Here is a 21611-nt window from a genome sequence, read left to right as displayed (position 1 = left end):
TTTTAAAACAACAAAGATAGTACATTTAATAATGTTTCTCTTTTGGACAACGTGAGATACAATGTAAACATATACAAGATAAAAAAAAAGAAAAGAAAAGAAAAAAAAAAGACTTTCGAGGATGAAAAGTTCAGATAAGAAAACGTCCCCTTTCCAAAAGGAATGCAAACGTGCACAGTCTCCCGACACTGAAGAGATTCTGACTCACATCGGGAGCAGATGATGGAGGGAGGCCATGTCAGAATGAGGCCTTCGTGGTTCACTGATGAGGTTTTAGTTTTTTAACCTTTTCATGGCATATCCTTTGAAAGGGACGAGCGGAAACATTTGAAAGAAAACAATGGAAATAAGAAACAGAAAGAGAGAAAGAAATGACAGAATAGCACCCCCTTTGGTCCAACTCAAGGCCTGCGCGTTTGCGTGTGTACTGTTGCCATGGTAACCAACAGACAGATTACAGATAATGAAGTGGGTGGTATTAAATTTTCCTCGTAAATAGTTTATAATAAAATGGACGCCGTCTCTTAGTTGTAGGGGTTTGTTTTAAAGCTTTAAAGAGATCTGATCAACACCAGGTCAGTGACCTACAACAGAGGTATTGATGGTCCCAGCCGTGCAGCTCAGGACGTCCAATTTAACATGTCGTTCCTAACAATTTGTCTGACTATGAATTATCATAACTCAAAAAAATAAAAGACTTTTCCCGGGAAAGGAAAGTGTCAAAATCTGACTTAATTCCTTGACTGTTAAATAACAGTGAATGTAAATTTAAATGCAAAATCATGTGATCATATAACCTACCAGTCATCAGCATCCATCAATTACCAGTGACAGCAGCAGCGTCAGCAGCAGTCGTTAGCATCGTCTTAATTAACACACTAATTAGAAACAGAGACTGAAGCAGAGAGAAGGAGAAACAGCACAGACAGAGGAGTGCCTGATTCCTCGACACAGCCGTCGACACAGCCGTCGACACAGACCGCTGCTACTGACACATCACATCTGCCAGGATTGATTTTGTTTTTTTTTTCGTCACTAAAACAGTCGACCGACTTTCGTTCAGACATTTGAAAAAAAAAAGTTAACCCTTGCAACGTCCTCTATTTTTCCACAGCTTTTACACTTACAAACCTTCACGATCTTCCAAAACTCCCAGAATGCCTTTCACCTGCTTCCACTCACTTTCTCAAACTCAAGTAAACCTGCGCCTTCTCAAGTTCAAAACTCCTCCTTCTATATTTTAAGCATAGCGTAGCCAGATTTACGCTAACTACTGCATCAATGCTAAAGTTTCCTGCTGTTGTTTCATTCAAGAACAGCCAATCACATCGCTAGAAACCGTCACGCAATCACACTGGTAACACCCCACTCGTCTCCCCCTCTCGCTTCCCAGTCACAAACATAACACTTTTGAAGGCGCTGTGTCTTATGTGGCTCCGCCCACCTCTTCTGACCTCTTAGGTAGTTGTACGGCCTCCCCGACTGTCTCCCCCTAGTGTTGTTGCAGATGATGACACCAGGTGTGCCATCGTCATGTACAGTGAGGCCTAGCCTTCGGTTTCACTCTGGCAATCGCGTAGGATTAAATGTGGGTCGATGGCACCAGGGAATGGGACTGGGGGGGTGGGCATAACCCCCTCGGATTCATAGTTATACTGAACCAAACACCCTCACTGTCCCTACATAAGGAGACAAACATCGCCGGTAAAACGGAGGATAAAGACAATGTTCGGTTTGTGACATTTGTGTGCTACAATTGATAATGCAAAAAGGATAGGTTCCTTTAAAAGGATAGGGTTGTAAAAAAAAAAAAAAGAGATCTCACAGCTCGTTACCTCTCGGGTTTTCCACATGGTTGGCAAAAGAGTTTCTCATTAAATGTGCTGTTGGAGAAAATCATTACTTTCCAGTTGAAAGAATGGAAACCTTTAATCTTCCTTCCATCACGGCTCATCTCCTCTCACCTCCTCTCCCAGACCCGGGCACCTGATTTATCTCCCGCCTCTCTGCAAACCTCCCACATAAACCGGCTAGCACCTCACACCTGCAAACTGTCCTCCTCATCAGACAAACACAGAACCTCAAACACCTGCCGACACTCCAGCTTTCCACAAAAACACCTGCTGAAAAGTGTCAAAATCTGACTTAATTCCTTGACTGTTAAATAACAGTGAATGTAAATTTAAATGCAAAATCATGTGATCATATAACCTACCAGTCATCAGCATCCATCAATTACCAGTGACAGCAGCAGCGTCAGCAGCAGTCGTTAGCATCGTCTTAATTAACACACTAATTAGAAACAGAGACTGAAGCAGAGAGAAGGAGAAACAGCACAGACAGAGGAGTGCCTGATTCCTCGACACAGCCGTCGACACAGCCGTCGACACAGACCGCTGCTACTGACACATCACATCTGCCAGGATTGATTTTGTTTTTTTTTTCGTCACTAAAACAGTCGACCGACTTTCGTTCAGACATTTGAAAAAAAAAAGTTAACCCTTGCAACGTCCTCTATTTTTCCACAGCTTTTACACTTACAAACCTTCACGATCTTCCAAAACTCCCAGAATGCCTTTCACCTGCTTCCACTCACTTTCTCAAACTCAAGTAAACCTGCGCCTTCTCAAGTTCAAAACTCCTCCTTCTATATTTTAAGCATAGCGTAGCCAGATGCACGCTAACTACTGCATCAATGCTAAAGTTTCCTGCTGTTGTTTCATTCAAGAACAGCCAATCACATCGCTAGAAACCGTCACGCAATCACACTGGTAACACCCCACTCGTCTCCCCCTCTCGCTTCCCAGTCACAAACATAACACTTTTGAAGGCGCTGTGTCTTATGTGGCTCCGCCCACCTCTTCTGACCTCTTAGGTAGTTGTACGGCCTCCCCGACTGTCTCCCCCTAGTGTTGTTGCAGATGATGACACCAGGTGTGCCATCGTCATGTACAGTGAGGCCTAGCCTTCGGTTTCACTCTGGCAATCGCGTAGGATTAAATGTGGGTCGATGGCACCAGGGAATGGGACTGGGGGGGTGGGCATAACCCCCTCGGATTCATAGTTATACTGAACCAAACACCCTCACTGTCCCTACATAAGGAGACAAACATCGCCGGTAAAACGGAGGATAAAGACAATGTTCGGTTTGTGACATTTGTGTGCTACAATTGATAATGCAAAAAGGATAGGTTCCTTTAAAAGGATAGGGTTGTAAAAAAAAAAAAAAGAGATCTCACAGCTCGTTACCTCTCGGGTTTTCCACATGGTTGGCAAAAGAGTTTCTCATTAAATGTGCTGTTGGAGAAAATCATTACTTTCCAGTTGAAAGAATGGAAACCTTTAATCTTCCTTCCATCACGGCTCATCTCCTCTCACCTCCTCTCCCAGACCCGGGCACCTGATTTATCTCCCGCCTCTCTGCAAACCTCCCACATAAACCGGCTAGCACCTCACACCTGCAAACTGTCCTCCTCATCAGACAAACACAGAACCTCAAACACCTGCCGACACTCCAGCCTTCCAAAAAAACACCAGCTGAACGCCTGCTGATCAGTCTCCGAGATCGGACTTCAGAGCTGAGTCGAGGAAGGAGACGGAAGGTAGAAATTGACAAGAGAATAAAAAATCTGAGGGGAAAATGGAGAAGTGGCAGCAGGGGTTTATGCTTGAAAGTGACCGAACTCCGGGTGACCATCCAGGCTCACGTGTCACTTCCTGTATGTTGTTGGCTGATACAGGAGTCTGACAGTTGGTGGGGTCAGGGGGTGTCAGGAGAGGCACAAGGGTAGGTGGACAGTGTGCACAAACAAAAACAACAACAACAAAAAGAAGAAAAGAAAAACAACAACAACACAGAATACAGAAACTATTAAAACTCCATTCAGGCACAAACGTGACAGCTCAGAGTCGGGGCCACTCAAGGGCCCCCGACCCTCCATCTGTGACCCCAGATGGCTGTAATGTCAGTACAGAATGGGTCAGTGGGTTTCTGCCGTGCTGTTTGCAAATCAATGTCTGCTGCTGACCGGAGGCAGGAGCAGCAGAGAATCTGGTTTCAGTCAATGATCGTCACACGAGAAGACGATCAAGTGTCACATGGCTGCTTTGGTCCAATCACATTCCTCCTGCTCTCAGAGCAGTGACTTTAAATGACGGGAAAAGCCGTTGATGAGCAGCTCGTCTCAGTACCAGCTCAGGAAACAGCCTCGTCCATACTTTTGTTTTCAACTTGTGAATTTTTTTTTTCCTTTCTGTTGGATGCAGAATGAGTTTTTATAAAATCTATTGCACATTTTCTCTTTCTTTTTTTACAAAACAGGGCAAAGAAAAAGTAGATTGAAAGAAGGAGAAAGACAGAAGTCACACAGATAAATGCAGGTTTAAGAACACGGACGATTCCCTTGCAGGTGAAACAGCAAACAAAGCAAATGTGGTAAAAATAATAATATTAATAATAGTCATATTAACGTGCTGGCGCAAAAACCTTAAAAGTAATTCAACACATTTACATAATGCCTTCGTCTGAACGGAATGGGATTTTCTGCCAAATGTCACCTTTCTTCTTCTTCATCCTTTGTGTCATACATATTCAAATAAACAAAACCCTTTTTTTTAAATACAAAGAAATCCAATTCATTAAAAATATCAATCTGTATAAATCCACAAAGTCATCATTTCTAAGGGGCTATAATTGTGATTGTCATAATAACATTTAACAAAAAAAGAATTGCAATAAATACGCTTCGATCAGGCATTATGTAAAGCACAATAAAGACGAAGGAAGTGCCCACGATTTGCTCAAGTTGCAGCACACAGCATCAAGTTTTTTTTTAATTATAAATTTTCACAAAGATAAATAAATTATTGCCTGATAAAAATGTCCTGAAGACAAAAAAAAGTAGCTGCACTGTGATTTGACCATGATCTCTGTACAGTTTTGGGGGAGACTGACTGAGCAGCAGTGCACCGAGGTAGAATGGGTAAAAAGAAATTTAAAAAAAACGTACCGGTTATCTGCCACAAGAGGTCTCAATTCCTCTAATTCTACTCAGGCTTTAAGAGAGTCTGGGCTGAGGTGAGGGGAGAATTAGGTTTAAAAAAAAAGACCAAATGAATATGCTGAGTGTTTGACTGCACCTTTACATTAATGCACCATAAACAGAGGCTTTAAAGTGCATTAATTCACAAAACCGAACCACTTCGTTCCTCGCTACTGTCGCTGTGTGATCACAAAGAAAAACACATGATTTGGCCATGACAGATAACTGCAGTCAAGCAGGTAGTGTAGGATTTATATATTTTGTTTGTTTGTTTGTTTATTTTATTTTTATAACTCTCATACTGACCAGCAGAATCAGGATCTAACAGTGAGTTACTCTGCAGCCTGGTGCTCACAGCTTTCGTTAGAAAATGTATTTCAGCAGTCTTGGACATCAGCCGTTTGATTTCTCAGGAAGAAATGACAATTAAAATATATATATGATGTTCAGTTTGTTCAAGTTCATAAATATTTGTATTTATGACATAGTATTATTATTTCTTCTATTTAAAGCAAAGCCATACAGCACAATACACAGACATCCCAAACTCTTAAGGCCATTTCAGGCAAGGGTCACGAAGACAGTCCACACCAACCCACTGACAAAAAACACAATGTCAGTGTGTGATTGGTGGATTATATTTACTATGTTTTTGTCTTCTTTTTTTCCTATGCATGTATACTACTTTAGTTATATTCCACTGTAACTTAAAAACAACGTTTTAAATAGCCCATACTTCTCACAGCCCGCTAGTTTCAGCCTGAATATTAGATACTGTATATATGGACATGGAATCTTGTGTTTCTACATCACAGATGGCAGCAGCAGTACACTGCACAGTGGCCACACGTCAGCCTGGGGTCACTGGTTTTATTTTATCATTACTTTCTTTTTGGTATTTTTGACTTTTCCAGAGCTCTCTTTGCCGTTCTGTCACCACTTCGACGCTCTGAACTGAAATGAGCGATGTGGTCTGAAAACTGACGAACCACTAACCAAAACTTCCCAATCACCAGGCTTTATGTCAGGTACCCACTTTCATGGGATGCACACTCTCTCTACCTCACGTTCAGTCACGTTCTTGCCCACCTCAGATTCCACTTTAACCTTAAACCCCCCGGGGTCGTTCTGAAGTTTCGGGTCAAAACATTATTGCCCAAATTAAAATTATTATTCCTCAGCAACAATAATCACGCTGCATAGTTTTGGTTTCAAAATCAAGGTGACATTTGAGAGATGGTCTGAAAGAAAAACAAATAAAAAACTCCCCACATCGAGAACTGATCGTTCTACGTAGCAAAAATCACCCCAGAACGTTGCTCTATGTTGCTAGGATGCTTTCGTCAGATGCACACTCTCTCTGCCTTGAATTCACGCTCTTGCAAATTCCATGTTCCAGGAGACTTGGGATGTCTGCATACATTACTGTACTCTGTTGTAACTGTTACAGTAAATTTATCTTAGTTTCACTGGATCAATATCTGAGGAATTGTTTTTATTGCCTACTAAAGAGGACATAATTAACAAGACAAAAATATATGTTGTTTTTTTTTTCTTTGGTTTCATCACATTTTGGACTCAATGCTAAGCACGTGTCCCTGGGATTTTACACTTTAGCTGCATTTCCAGTACTTGTTTGATAAAATCCTGCGGCAGCAGTTTATCATGGTTAGAACATATGTACAGAATCAGTCATACCCGCAGCTAAAAGAAAACTACAGTAAACATTTATAGTTGTAAACTCATTATACATTATCTTAAAGTATCAGATACCAAGATATGAGGTTAAGATTTCTGGAGAAATCTAGGGTTTCAAGTTTCGCTTTTTTTTTTTTTTTTTACTGTGACTCCAGGAAGAAAACCAATGGTAACAGGAGCGTCATTTTTGTTTGTCTAGGCTGCTGGTGGAACACAGATGTCACAAGAGAGCAGGAATAATTCTCTAAGGAAAATATTTGCATCAACACAGGACATGACAACGTCAACAATGCAACTAAAGTGAAAAACAAAACACTGACAATGCAACTTAAATTTCTAAGCTCATTTTTATGCTTTTGTGGCTCGAAACCAATAAAAAAAACTTCTCTGGTGAACTCAGTATCTTTACGTCTGATTTGATCTTCGACCACTTGGACCTCTGTAGGCTGTTCAGATGTGTAGGCCCTAGTCTGTCATTGAAATACTACCAGTGGTGTTCGCAGGCCTATGGCACTTTTAAAAAAATTTGGTAGATTTAAAGTGTCGCCATCCACCATCCAGAACCTCCATTGCGGTTATCAAATACAAAAGGCACTTATTGGCCGTTATAGTTGTCGTTGGGCAGGAATAAGCGACGCCATTACACTGCTCAACTTCTGCATCACACCATGAAAACCTCTCTCAGAAGTCATCACTGCCATTCACATCAATCTACGGTGACCGATCCCAACTTTCTGTCTCTCACTCACAGTCAAAATATTTCTGCATTCTTTACAGTTGTCTGCTGGTACATTTCTGATGAACCAGCAGTGAAAGTGTCCTTTTCATTGTATCGGATCATTACAGGTTCAGTTTTTGTCATGGATGAACTTCATGACAGGGGTATTGCTTAAAGGAGATGGAGCGGAACATTCTTGAAGAGCAATGCCAACTGGAGACATCAAAAATGGACATGGGTTCAGGGGGTAGAAAAGGATGGATGTTTTTCCTACTTCTTCCGCTCCAGGTAGTTGGATGGGACCCATCCCTTACGGGGTATGAGACTGTCCTGCACCTGGCAGTACCACCATCCATTTGGGTTTCTCTCTAACACTTCCAGAAAAGTGCCCTCAGTGAAACCCATCGTCTCCTCATCCCCACGGTAGTCAGCGATGGACACGTAAACATCTCTACCAAGGTTGTTGTGGATCAGTTGACTCTTTTCTATTGGCTTGGGTCGAACCGTGGACACCGGGATGCCGTTGCGATGATTTACTCTGCTGAGCGGGTCCTGTGTGTTACTTGCACTAAAGGAGCTGCCCGAGGAGCTCAGGCTGGAGCGTTCCGTGGGCCTTGTCTGACTTTCGACCACCACGTGCGGCCTCACGGTGCTGAAGGAGGCATTTCGGCGGACACCAAGAGTTGCAGAACCAGAGAAGTAGTGATCGCTTCTGACGTGGGTCTCATTTCGCCTCAATGATCCTGTCATGTAGTGCCCGTCCTTGGGTGATTGCGTTGTAGTCACAAATACGGACTGGGGCCTCACCGCTACCTGCCGTACCCCGTTCCTCATTCGCACGCCTCCGTTTACCATCACTGCGGGTTTGGAGAAGCCACCAGGAGGCTTGGACGGAATTGGAGGTGTGTTTCCTCTTAGGCCCTTGTGCTGATGCTGCTGCTGCTGCTGCTGCTTCTGTGTCGGCCCTTGAATGTTAATATTATTCAGAGCCAAGACATGCTGCTCATTCTTCTCCAGGCTGTTGGACTTACTCCCACCACTGCCATGCCCATCTGTATCCCTTCTTCCAGCCTCTCCCACTGGTCTGACAGGCTCCAGGTAGTAGGATGGAGCCCAACCCTCCTCAGAGCCCCAGCGGACATACCACCAACCACTGGCCTGCTTTTCTAGGACTTCCACCTCCACACCAGCTGGGAAGCTGATCTCAGAATCCTGAACTTTCTTGTACACATCCACAGAACGGTACAGGACAGGAACTTCCAGGTCGGAGTCACTGCGACTCCCTTTAGAGTAAACAGAGGAGAGATCCGAGGTGCTGCGTGAACACATCGAGTCCTCCGACGAAATAACAGAAGCAGTTTCCGAGTCATCCCCACGAGAAGGTTTGAGTCCAGGTCGGAACTGACTGGAAGGCCTTAGCTGACGTCTTAAAGAACCAATGTCCTTCCTCTCAGGAGTCTGAGGCTCTGATTTGGTGAGGAGAGGTTTAGGTCTGACAGAAGGCTTGGGTCGGGTGGAGGGGCTTTGACCTATTTTCTGCTCTACATCTGGAGTGAAAGCGGAGCTCTTCTTAGGGCCTCTGCTCAACTCATCTGATGAGGAGAGGGGGCTGCTGTCTTGTGACCGGAGGCTGATATCGACGTGTCTGCCCAACGTCTGACTCCGGCGGTTCATCTCTGGAGTCATTGCTTTCATGCTTCTACCTGCTAAAGGTGAGGATCCAGAAGGTTTCCGTGGGACCGTGGAGGAGTGATAAGTCTTTGGGGAGCTGGGCTCACTGGAAACTCTGGCTGACCTTCCTTCACTTCCACTGCTTGATCTGAAGCCATCGTTTTCATAAACACACTCCTCTTTGGTGATCTCCTCCACGGACCTGAAGGTTGATCTTTTGTGGCTAAACGCAGGAGATGTCTTGCAGAGCGGAGGGGAGGCTTTGCTGGAGGGCGGAGAGCTGCGGTACTTGTCAGTGACAGCGCCACTGATCTTCACATCCAGGGGGCGCTCATTCTTCAAGGAATCCGTATCAGACTCACCTTCGCAGCCAATAGATGGGACGTCATACTCAGGCTCCTCGTACACGGGTCTGCTGGGTGGCTCTGTTACTTTGAGAGCAGGGTTAGCAGGAGGGGGGGTCTCCTCGGTTTCTTGTTTTTTAACAGGCGGCGCCGGTGGTGGGACTTTGGGCCGGGTCAGTGTGCTAGTTCGACGGCTGAGGTTGGGTTTTTTGCGTTTGTCGATGTACGAACAGGGGGCCCAGCCTTCCATCTCACCAATCTGTACGTACCACCAGCCTCCAGGGTTCTTCTCTATCACCTACACAGAAAAAAATCAATTATATTTACATAAAAACATGACAAACACTGACAATTGAATTATCAATAGAGAAATATAGAGAATTCTTCTATCACTGTCATTGTCTGTACGTCTCTGTCAGTATTTTGTCCTTATTTAACCAAAAACTGACTGCATTAGACAGGATGACACATTTTCTTCTCCACATCATAATGTCCACATAGATCATACAACGAGCTTTCGTCTGGTCTCAGTGGCGGACAGCGAGCCTCTTACGTCAGCCTTTTGTCCTCCACGGAAACTGATGCCATCAGAGATGGAGGACTGGAAGTCTGCTATAGTGTAGTACTCTGCTTCCACAGCAGGGGGCTCTGGTGGTTTGGGCAACTGGAATCCCTGTGCAGCAAAGGACGGAGGAGGGAGTTAAAGAACTGACATCATTATTTCAAAAAAATTTTTGAATATTTGTGCAAGACTCTTTTCTCTCTGGCCAGAGACAATTCTTTTAGTCTTTGTTTTTTTTTTATTAAGGTCAGTTGTTAAAATTGAAAGGAGAGGCATTCAGAAGACCAACAGTCAGACCAACAGACTGAGACTTCAAAACCACCCCCTGGAACAACTCAAATCACAGGTACAGTATCTATAGAAAACTGCATTAATGTCTAAGTCAAATTTACCTTCACCAATCAATTTTACTATTATTATTAATTATTTCTCTAATGAAAACAGGCTTAAAAAATCTTCTTAACATGTGTAGTCTGCAGTGATATTAGAAGACATCTTACCAAGTTAGGGTCTCTGCGGGGGGGAGGTTTTTGTCTCAGATTTGGAGACCCTGGGGAACACAATGACAGCTCATTAAAATGTGAGTGCAATTTAAGCAACGCGTTCCTGGGTTCAACAGCGTGCTGGTGGAGAAAAATGGGTCATACGTTGGTAGTATGTCAGAGAAAATACACTGCAAAGTACCACACCGGTTGGTGTAGTTAATGTACCAGGTGTTACAGTTTCATCAGCAGAACTACAAGTCACAGCAGCCATTTAGGTTACCCACAGCACATAAGCCTGGAAATGGGAAATGGCAGAGCTTAACGTCACATAAAAAAAAAAACACTTTTTATAACTGCGGTATATATTAAGCATGAATATATACATATATACAAACAAAAAAGTAAAAAGAGTAAAACATTGGACAGTTAGAGATAAAATTTGCGAACTTTGCAGTCGCCCCCTGGTGGATCACGTACGTATGGTACAGTATATGTGCTAAAACACTCACCGATTTCCACTCGATGTGGCGCCACTCTGGCCACAGCTGGGGACCCCGGCTCCCCCCTTGCCTTGCTTTCTTTCAGAGCAGAACTTGCTGCTATTCCCAGACAGGGACTGTTGGTGTCGCGGCCAGCACTCAGCCTCCTGCCAGTCTCGGCGTTGATTTCGGCGCTAAACGGCATCGGCAGACTGATCTCACTCTTGGAAATGTGGCGCTCTGGGGTAGTGCTTCCCTCTCCGTCTGTCTGTATGTCCTTTTCGCTGACTGACTTCTTCTGCAGCAGGTTGCTGATTTCCATGATGTTGCCGATGATTTCCACAGGGCCTGTCAGTGTCTTCTTGCGGGGTGAGAAATCGTCTTTCAACTTCTTCAAGTAGGACGCAGGCGCCCAGCCCTCTTTACCCAAATACCTGAAATGCATAATGAAAAAAGTATACATGTTATAGTCTGTGAATTCTTTTCATATTGTCACAAAAGATTTAATGAGGTTAAGTTAGAATTATTTATATTTTAGCACAAATAATTTGAGAAAAAAATGGCAGACATAAATAAATAAATTAGCCAAAATGTGACTGAAAGACCAATTTGAAAAAAACACATTTAGACTGTGAGTTAACAACCAGAGCCTGAACCAGTGATATTCTTATTGTAAGGCCAGAGCAATCACCACCTTTCTAATCTTTTGCCCCCTTACTCGCTCAGTTGCAGACAAATAATTTCCTGCGTCAAAAGGATGTGACTACTGGAAGATACTGATTGCAACCACAAGGGGTCTCTCTGACAAAAACTCCAGATCTGGCAGTGGAGGAACAGCCCCACTGAGAGAAGCATGACTCAGAAATACATCTGCGGGATTATTTCAGTGTTTCTGAATCAGGAAAACAAGCTGCAGCAAACAAGCCGATTGTGCATTGGTTTTGGCAACGCAGCGCCAACAATCACACTGACAAATGAACACCTTTATCAGGGACGGTGTGTGTGTTTGTGTTTGCTGGCAAACAATAGGACGTGGTTATGACATGTACTTCCACGTGTGCACGCAGTGCCACGAGGCATCATGTGACAGTTATCAGCTGTGCACCGTGTGCAGCTTCACTCTGACTCCCCCAGGACTCAAGGAGGAATAACAATGATCAGGAAAAACACACAGGGTGCTTGATAAACACACACACACACACAGAGGGACACAAACACGAATCAACGTTAGACGTCAAAGGCAGAGCAGTGGCACCGATTGATCTGTGCAATTCTGCACATGGTAATGATTCCCTCACAGAACCATTTACGCAAATGAGAGCTGCAGAGAACTGTAGTGAGCACCGCCTCACGCAGAATGTTAGTGTTGTCTGAGGACACTGGGGGGCTTTTTTCAGTCTGGACATGGCGGGACTGAGTACTTCCAAAATTTGACAGCAGGTGGAGCTCTAAAGGGAGACAAGTGTAGTTTTCAACATATTTACATTCGAAGCGCAGAACGTCCTGTCTGAAGGATGCTTTCTTTTAGGGAAAACTCATTTACCCTGGCTGGAACTTTGAAGTCTGTAGCTTTTCTGTTACAGCATAGAGTGAGATTGTTGAAGGTTAAATTATGTAATCAGAAAATCCTGCAGGTTGAAGGTTTTTGCTTCGGTATTCGAAATAGCAGCGTTCCATTTGTGCTGCTTTGTTTTGCCTCTTAAGGTTAGCCAAAAATATAATTCCAAGTGTAGTGCAACATGAGCCAATATCTTACAAGACACCACTGTACAACATGTTTGTTTGTGAACAAGAAATACATAAAGAAGGATTGGATTAAGTTTTATGAATTAAGAGTGGATGTTCGAGTTCAGGTCACCAGGTCTACAAACTAGGCAAATTATGCTAGTTTTAATGTTAATACTAACATTCATCTGTTTAAAAACAGAGCATGGGCTCCACACTGCAGTTTGAGATTATGACAAAGCCTTCAGTCTGTACAGCGGTTTATCACCGATCACTGTCTGCTCACCTGATGTACCACCAACCCTCCAGGTTCTTCTGGATGACCTCCACGGTGACCCCTTTCTCAAAGCTGACTTCATCCTTCCCCTGGCTGCTGTAGGCCTGAATGGTCACATATTTCTCTTCTGTACAATATGAAGAAAGAGACGAAAAGAAGCGACAAGAGCAAAGTGTTGTTAGTAACCAACAGTGTGTGATAAATGCAAGGTTATTTAGCATGCTAACGTTCAAGTAGCGTGTTCATATTTATAATACTAAAACATGCACTGGTTCACAACCAGGCCATCTGGACCATAACTTTATAGTACTGCAGGTTGTGTAGTTTCATTTCATGACTCACTAGATAATGTTGGTCTTTTCTAGACTTACTGCAAGGTGAGATTTCACAAAGAAACGTTCAGAACATCTCTGAAAAATGAATGCAAGATCTCACCAAAGTGTAGATTTTAATTCTCGCTAAAATTGTTCTGAATGATTTATGACAAACCATGGCTCTCAGAGCCTCAGAGAGTCAGGTTAAACCGGGCCACATCATACGGTCTGCTCAGAATCCTTAAGAGTGGAAAATGGTGAATGTGACCTACTTAGAACACAAATACCCTCGACCCCCATCTTACACAATAATATCAAGCCGTTCCTTCTCCTGGGCCCATTACCAAGACCTCATTCAGTCTGCTTGCGCTCCAATCCATTAGCAATAGCAATAATAATTAAAATGATACATATACACACAAGAAAGAACAGTTCACACATGAGGTTCAAGATATCCATAAAAGCATCAACTTTGGGCTGAATTCCAGCAGGAGGCGATTCCAGGATCACATCAGGGCCTCCCTAAAGAAGATAAAAATGTTGGACTGGTCTCTCTTCGCTCAGATCCCCATCTGACCACCATCCCTCTCTCACGCTCTGCTTCACTTCCAAGACCTTGTAGGAAAGGAAATCCTGAGATGGGCTTAGTGGGGGAGCGGGGTCAGTTTAGGGGATTTACAGAGGCTGAATAGGGAAAAGAGGAGCAGAACCAGAGCGGGCTGAGTCAGAGAAGAGAGAAAAGACCTCAGACGGCTGAGGCCACATCTCTGAGGCCTGGATTCATGCATTCATCCCAGGAGGTGGGAGAGAAGAGATTGGGCTTTGGGCACTGCTGAGAACCTACACTTGTCTGTAACTGGGAGAGATTCGTCAACGTACGGTGAAAGGGAAGTTAGTTGTTGTTCAATGGAATCTAACCGACAATCCTCCTGACACACCCTGACCAACTGGCTGCGTATTTTGTGTAACCAGAATTGTTAGATATGGACCGTGTTGTGTGTTTGTGTGTGAGGACAGAACCTGCAGATGGTCATATTTGGAGAAGCTTAGACAGGAATCGGAGACGTTACGTGTCTTCGTCTGTTGTAGGAAAACATGTCAATTCCCCGAAGAATGGAGTTTTTTTTTATATATATATATAAACGAAAAAAATGAATCACATTCATTAATCATGTCAGTATAAGTGTGTGTGTGTGTGTGTGTGTGTGTGTGATGGGCTGGAGCCACTCCTGAGTGTCTTTATCGTGTATTGCGTGTGTGTTGGCTTTATAGCTGCGAGCAGAGACAGAGCAGCGATGTGATTGGACGGTCAGCAGCATCATAAAAATCAGATTTAGGGACCTGCAGTAAATGGAGGAGGACAGAGCAGAAGACCAGGAGGTCACGTCAACTTTAGGAGCCTCACTGCTTCCAAAGAGAAAGATCAGGACGTCCTGACTAACCTCTGGGCCAAGAGCAGTCTGCCATTCTTTTCTTTTTTTTTATTGGAACGTCATTTTATTTTATGTTGCAGCTCCTGGTGAGATGGTGACCTCATTCTCTTTATGAAAAACCAGACAAGATTTATTTCCTGAGTCAGCAAACATCCTCCAGAAGATAGCTCTGCTTCCGTCCATTAGTAGATTACAGCCTCTCGCAGCATAAATCCTACATGAAAAGATGTTGGTTTTTGTCCTTCTCCAATGCTGCTGAAACCAACTGGACCTTAGAGCTGTAGAGCATCTCTCCCACCAGCTTCTCATCTCCACCTCAGTCAGAGACGACGGTGCTTTTATTCACAGGGTAATCTTTTCAGTGAATGACTGTGTCCTGAGATTCTGGGAGTACTGTATTTAAATTAGGGTGAGTGACCAGGAGTGACTACAGGAACTATTCATCTGGTCGTGCATTTTCAAACATATAAACACAATAAAAAAAAATACAACAAAAAATATGTTATATAATAAGTACCACCATTTTTTGATATTATTGACAGAAATACTTAAGTACGACTGGGTGATTGACAGGTGTCCATCGTAGCTACTAGAAGAGAAAGGTCATTAAGAAATGTGCATTAGGGCAAATATTATCGTTATAATTATAATTATTATTATTATTAGTTTTAAATCTGGTGCTCAGCGATTTTAGGTTCACATATAAACAAACGACGGGTCCCAGGTGGTGGGATTCAGCACTGGTTTAGGACTGGTGCAATCACACCTCTCAACCAATGAGAGCGTGTGGGGGTGGGGCAAACACTGCTGCAGCTTTAGCTTGTGCAGAAAGGTACCGAACACTTTCATTCATTTTAACTGAACCACTGCTTTGTCTCCATGTCCCAGAGTTGTTTTGGTTGGTCACTGAATTAACTGCAGAACCAGGGTTTTTAAGAGGGTAAAGATTAGAACACACAGTAGTTAGAAATTCACCGATGCCTCCATGGGTAAAATAAGTCCATTCAATATTTGTGAGTGCTGCAGAAATGTGTAGTAAAACCTTGTAAATCTGAAGAAAAGAGTTCAGGGTTGCTCCTACAGCTGGATCATCTCAGATCCACATGCCTCTGCTGAGCAAACCCTCATGTGTTTCATCTTCAGCGCAGCAGCTTCTGATTTAGGAGGACGTTTTTATGAGACAAATTTGGTCCCTTTGCATGGAAGCATTTTCGTGTGTTGAATAATGATCCCTGTCCTTTTATAGGAATTTACTGTAAGTTGTTCTATTTCATTTTTATTCACTTCATTTGGTTTGGCAATTTTTTTTTTTTTTCATTTTATGGACTTTTTTAAAAAAAAAAAGCAATCACTTGCAGGCGTGGATTTGCCCGGAAGGAACTGAGAAAAATACATGAGTGAAGAAGGTGCCTCTGGTGGAGGCAGGTGGTAAATCAAATAAATCAATAAAGGACACCAGAGCTAACGTTAGCTACAACAGTCCTGGTACAGACACCAGAGCTAACATTAGCTTCAACAGTTCTAATACAAATACCGTAGTGTTCGCTACAATTATTCTTCTCTATTCTCAAAAGTCTTTCTCAAACTATTCATGTCCCACCACCAGTTTTCTTTATATCACACAGTGCAGGTTGCAGTCAAAGACTGCAGTCTTCCATGTCCATGTGTCTGTACTGTGTATGTCAAAAACCAGTGTCAGAAGCAAAATTCTCAGAAGATACTGCCTCTAAAAGGAGTAAAAAGTGCAGCTTAAGTGAGAGAGGATATTTGATGTCCTGGCTCTGTGCTGGTGACAGCTGGCTGTGTGACTCATCCAGACTCCACAGAGGCCAGCACTGGTCTGACTGATTAAAGTCAGTGAGCTGATGAGGACGCTGCATCAATTCTTCACTCTCCTCGTTGCAGTAAAGCCAGATCTTAGATTCCTCTGAGTCATGTTTACATAACGAAAACTGTTAAAAACCAAAAAGTGTGACGTCAGTTTAAACCAAGCTGAAGCCTTAGGAGAGCATTACCTGATCCAGGAGCTCTGATAGGACAGACTTCAAAATAAGTTAAAAATAAACAGAATCAAAGTCTGTTCTACGTCGGGAAGTGCGATTTACCTTTGTGATGTCAGTGCAGAAACAAGCTCAGCACTGCCCTCTAATGTCTGGCTTAACAACAGCTAATATAGCTGGTCTGTGGTTTTCACGTTCATTCACACTAACTAGGTATTTACATGTTGGTGCATACGTTTGTCCAATGCGGCTGTATTCACCTCGGCTCTGCTGGCGGTTGACTATCCCCCCCAGGGTCCAGCGGCGGTCTAGTCTCTTCAGATGAGCCTTGCGTCTCTTAGTGACTGATGAAGATGAGGAGCAAAGAAAAGAAGAAGAAACCAAAGCTGGAGTTAGTGAGAGTTAGAAATGCAAACTAGAAACAGAAGAAGCAAAAATTAAAATGGAAACATTTTGCTGCTCCACAAATTCCTGGATAAGAGACTCTAAATGTTCGTACAAAATTCCTCCAAGCTGTAGGGCTGGGTTTGAAACTGGGTTTGACTTTTTATTGTGACATTGTTATTGTGTTTTCTCCTGACTCTCATTTATACCAATTTGTTCATGAATTTGAAGTTGAAACCTCCACAAACTCATGCCAGTTGTTGAGGTGATATTCAGTGAAACAAAAACTTTTTCCCACAGTGTGTATAAATAACAGTGTGTTTTGACTGTGCAACAGAGCAATAATCAGTCAATTGACTGTGAAATTATTGGATATTGGATGTTATTATTGGCTTAACGGTGCATGTGATTTTTTTTTTGCCAATTAATTACCAATTAATGTGTTTAATTGGTTAAAAAAATGTATTCTGATAACGTAACAAATTAAATGTCATCACAACACGCCAGCAATAGATAAGTCAACAAATGACCTGAAGTGTGCCAATTAGATAAGTCAACAAATGACCTGAAGTGTACGCTGACACAACAAAACGTCTGCCCTTCACGACATACTGACGATACGTTACATTCGCACATTATTATAATTAACAGTTGGAGCCGGCACGGTCTGCAACCTCTGACCTCTGCCACTTCTCATTAGTTCAAAGCCTGCGTAAGGAAAATACAACCATAACAATTGTTCTCTCATCTCGACATTTCCTCTGGGGTCACATGATGAACAACAGCGTTAACGAGGGGGAGGAGCGACGGGAACAGCTCTAATCTCCTATCTGTCCTTGACTGTCCTAACTCTCCATCACTTCCATCGTCATCCTTCTTCATCAACCATATGCTCTTCCTCCTCTCTCCTCTGTGTATGTCATTTCCTTTTCTTCCTTCCTCAGAGCACCTCTCCGACCTCCTAATTGAAATATCAGTAAGTTGGGGATGGAGGGGGTGAGATGTTATTTGGAGTTAATTTCAGGCAAGTCTGTTGCTTCCTCTGCAGCTCGCCAAGCTGTGGGCGAAATTAGGTTACAGACCACGCAGAGATAATGAGATGTAAGAGACGACAGGAAGTGAGAAGGAGGGCGGGGAGGGTGGTTGGTGTCGGGAGGTCTGGAATGAGAAGTGATGATGTGTGCAAACATAAAGACACCAGGCGTAATGGGAAAACCGAACCGCTAACAGAGGATAGCGTCTGTGTGTGTGTCTGTGGTGGGGGGCACAGGGGGAGGGCATGAAGGTACAACATATATAAGCTGTGACCTCAGACATAAATCAGAATCCTTGTTTGTACATCCATGTGGTTCAGGTAAATGGGTCTCCAACCAGCGATCGGCTTGTGATATGGCAGTGGTTCCTAAAGTGGGGGGCGGGGTGCAGAGCTAATGCAGATGAAGCAAGTTCATTTTAATTTTGAAGCAAAACAGCCAAATATGAACATGTGAGGGGAGGGGCTTAACTATAACTGTATCTAATTGGACGTCAACTAAACCAAACCAAAACAGTATTTTGCAGAAGAAGCGGGAGCACACGTCAAGATTTTGTGTGATGCAGTACATGTGAGTATCAGCGTATCCTAACCAGATGGAATTGAACCCCAAACCTTTTACATGGTATGTGTGAATCCAACAACTACGCCTCCCACTTCACCATCTCGGCCCCAAACAGGAGCTCCAGGAACAAAAACATCTCGTGGAAACGTCAGTCCCACAGGAGAATAAAGAGGAATTTTTGGACACTGCCAAAACATTACAAATCCTCTGGCCTCAGAATGGTACCACTGGGCCACAGTGCTGGAACTGTTCTCGGTTCTCGGTTCAGGTTCATGGTTCAGAGAGGTTCCTAAATCCCACAACTTCATCCGGTTTTATATTGGAACATCGTCTTTTAACGAGCATGTGTGCCTACCTTCTGCGGTCCTGGAGGTGCCGAGATCTAAGTCGTCTCTGGTTCCATTCTGGGAGTCCAGGTAAGTAGCAGGCACCCAGCCCTGCTCCTCTGCTGTGCTGACGAACCACCAACCTACACACAAACAAGAGAAGTGGACGATCACATTAGCATTGCTAGCACTCAATACGGCTGCATAATGACAGAGAGCATCGACCTGATGTGGTGATGATCCAATGAACAGAAAAGACTGATAGTGACTGTAAATGAACAGGCAATGACACAAAAACCCATTAGAGTGGAATCTACAGCATGAACCTAACAGAGTGGTTTACTAATGCACTGGGCAGGTCCACGGAACACGGAACACATTTGACTGTCAGCTCTTCAAACATCAGTGTGTGTCATCGTTGGCCGTTTACTTTATGTGAGCAGGTCTCCTTAAGGAAACAGATCATTGATCTGACAGACAGGAAATGACAGTGGTGGAAGGTTGGAACTGGATCTGACACAATCACGAATAAACTGGAGGAGTCCCAGAGGAAGGAACACAACAATATAACAATAACAAATAATAATAAAATGAACAGGAACAATAATCATAATAATACAAGTATTATTCATAATAGTAAACAGCCTAACCAAAATAAACAAACTTTTCCTGGACTTATCAGCTGATAGTACAACTAAGTCAAAATAAAAATCACATTTTTGTCTAAAATGATTCTTTTGATGTTTATTTTGGGATCCAGTTGCCGGCCGGATTAGACTGTTCTGTGGGCCCAGATTTGGCCAGCGGGCCGCAAGTTGATGATCACTGGTGTAGGGCTATACAGTTATGTGTCAAACAACGAAAGGAAGCTTCTAGAGAGAAACATCATTTTCAGGCAGCTGGATGGTGACAACTTCCCAAGTCCAAGTCTGACTTTCCAGTCAGGAATGGTAACATGAGACATTCGTTTCAGTCAAGGACAAGCAGCAGCATAAAACACAGACGTGAGGCCTGTGCTACTGTTATGAAGACAGGAGGTGGAGCTATAGGTGGCGCAGATGTTTCTTCAGAAGGACCAGCTTTAGGACTGAGGGGATCAGAGCAACAGTTAGTGTGGAGCAGCTGGGAGATAAAGTTAAGGAGGTGAGGTCGAGGTGGTTTGGGATGGTGGATTTATTGGACAAAGAATGTTAACGACGGGGACAGCAGGTAGGAATAAAGGTCACAGAGAAGATTCACGACCGTACAGATGGTGTAGGTCACGGAAGACAAAAAAAAAAAAAAAAGAAATAGCAGCTTTAAATCTGAGTGTGATACTGACACAGCCAACCACTGACACTGGGAAGTAGAGAGAGACCTCACATCAAAAAACCCTCAGGAATCCGTCCATGACTTTTAATGTGTCTGTTAATTTGACTGACCGAAAATGCCATTTGATGTCACCGCCATGACATCATCACCAAGTACAACCTTTATTTAGGTGTAAGTACAAAATATCAGACCGACCGTTGGTCGCGTGGTGAGGTATGATGTCAGGGCTGTGGGGTGAGTAAATGTAAATCAATAAATCAAATCAAAATAAAAAAAAATCAAATGAATGAACAACCTTTAATTCATTTTTTAGCCAACACTCAATTTCTTCAATACTGAACCATTAGGTTGATAAAAATCCACCAGGACAATTCCACGTCAACACAACTACTTTGAACATCAATCATGCATCAAGGTGAAATCATTTCTTGATATTTATCCCAGTGAATCAGTGCAGTGGATTGGTAGCCTGGAACCTAAAATCCAACATTTTCCTTCAGGGACTTTGGTGTAGCATTGACGTCAGATTGTGTTTCCACAAAACTGAAGTTGACCGCCTGGTAGGAAAGAGACTCAAGACGATATAAATTTGCACAAGCCAAGACTTTACAACGTCAACCAGGGACACGCGTGTCTGCACTAGAGAGAGAGTCAAAGGCTCAGACTGGCCAAAAACCAAGGCCTGACACACACTTCCATTATAGCATTTCCTGACAGCAGGTGTTGAACAGCATGGGAGGGGAGAGTGGGCGCTGCAGACCCACTCCCTGAATCAGGACCCTGACCGCTCTCTGGAGTCCTCTTGTCTTGGTAAGTGGGACTGAATATGTAAGTGCAGTACCAGTGACTTCATAAATAATGAGCAGTTCGGGATTTTCTTACTTTCTAAAAACGAATCCAACGATTATGTCATGACAGTCAAAGTGTAGCCTGGTTATGCTGCTCTGCTCTCAGCTGTGGGTGGAGGAGAAAAGACAGTCTCCCCATCACACCCTCTCTATGAGCCTGTCACCATCACACTTGATATGCATGTTGTAGAAAACACACGACCAACAAACATAGGTCATGTTGTTGAAAAACCCTTCGGGTGGTCACCAACTATATTTGTCAGAGGCCCAGAATATTTGGGGGCCATTATTTGATTATTTTAAATCCAGTTGTGGGATGGTAAGGCAGGCCAGATTGGGCTTGTGGGCCACCAGTTGATAAACACTGCCTTAGATAGAGGGATGGTTGGATGGATG

General features: G+C 43.4%; 1 protein-coding gene across 2 annotated transcripts in view; it reads right to left on the bottom strand.

Annotated features, from left to right (window-relative positions):
- sh3pxd2aa (SH3 and PX domains 2Aa) overlaps positions 1 to 21611 on the bottom strand; it is an 81132-nt gene continuing 59521 nt past the window's right edge. For both annotated transcript variants that reach the window (XM_008317354.3, XM_017035268.2), the window contains 8 exons: positions 19086 to 19199; positions 17009 to 17092; positions 13011 to 13128; positions 11030 to 11433; positions 10536 to 10585; positions 10027 to 10146; positions 3535 to 9771; positions 1 to 2120 (listed from right to left, as the gene is read on the bottom strand). In XM_008317354.3, the coding sequence (XP_008315576.1) occupies positions 7729 to 9771; positions 10027 to 10146; positions 10536 to 10585; positions 11030 to 11433; positions 13011 to 13128; positions 17009 to 17092; positions 19086 to 19199 (2933 nt within the window). In that variant the 3' untranslated portion in view covers positions 1 to 2120; positions 3535 to 7728. The remainder of the gene's footprint in view (positions 2121 to 3534; positions 9772 to 10026; positions 10147 to 10535; positions 10586 to 11029; positions 11434 to 13010; positions 13129 to 17008; positions 17093 to 19085; positions 19200 to 21611) is intronic.

The sequence above is a fragment of the Cynoglossus semilaevis genome, chromosome 9 (assembly GCF_000523025.1).
Source record: "Cynoglossus semilaevis isolate Cse_v1.0 chromosome 9, Cse_v1.0, whole genome shotgun sequence".
Taxonomy (NCBI): Eukaryota; Metazoa; Chordata; class Actinopteri; order Pleuronectiformes; family Cynoglossidae; genus Cynoglossus; species Cynoglossus semilaevis.
Note: the sequence above shows the minus strand (reverse complement) of the source record. Positions and strands in the feature narration are given on the sequence as shown.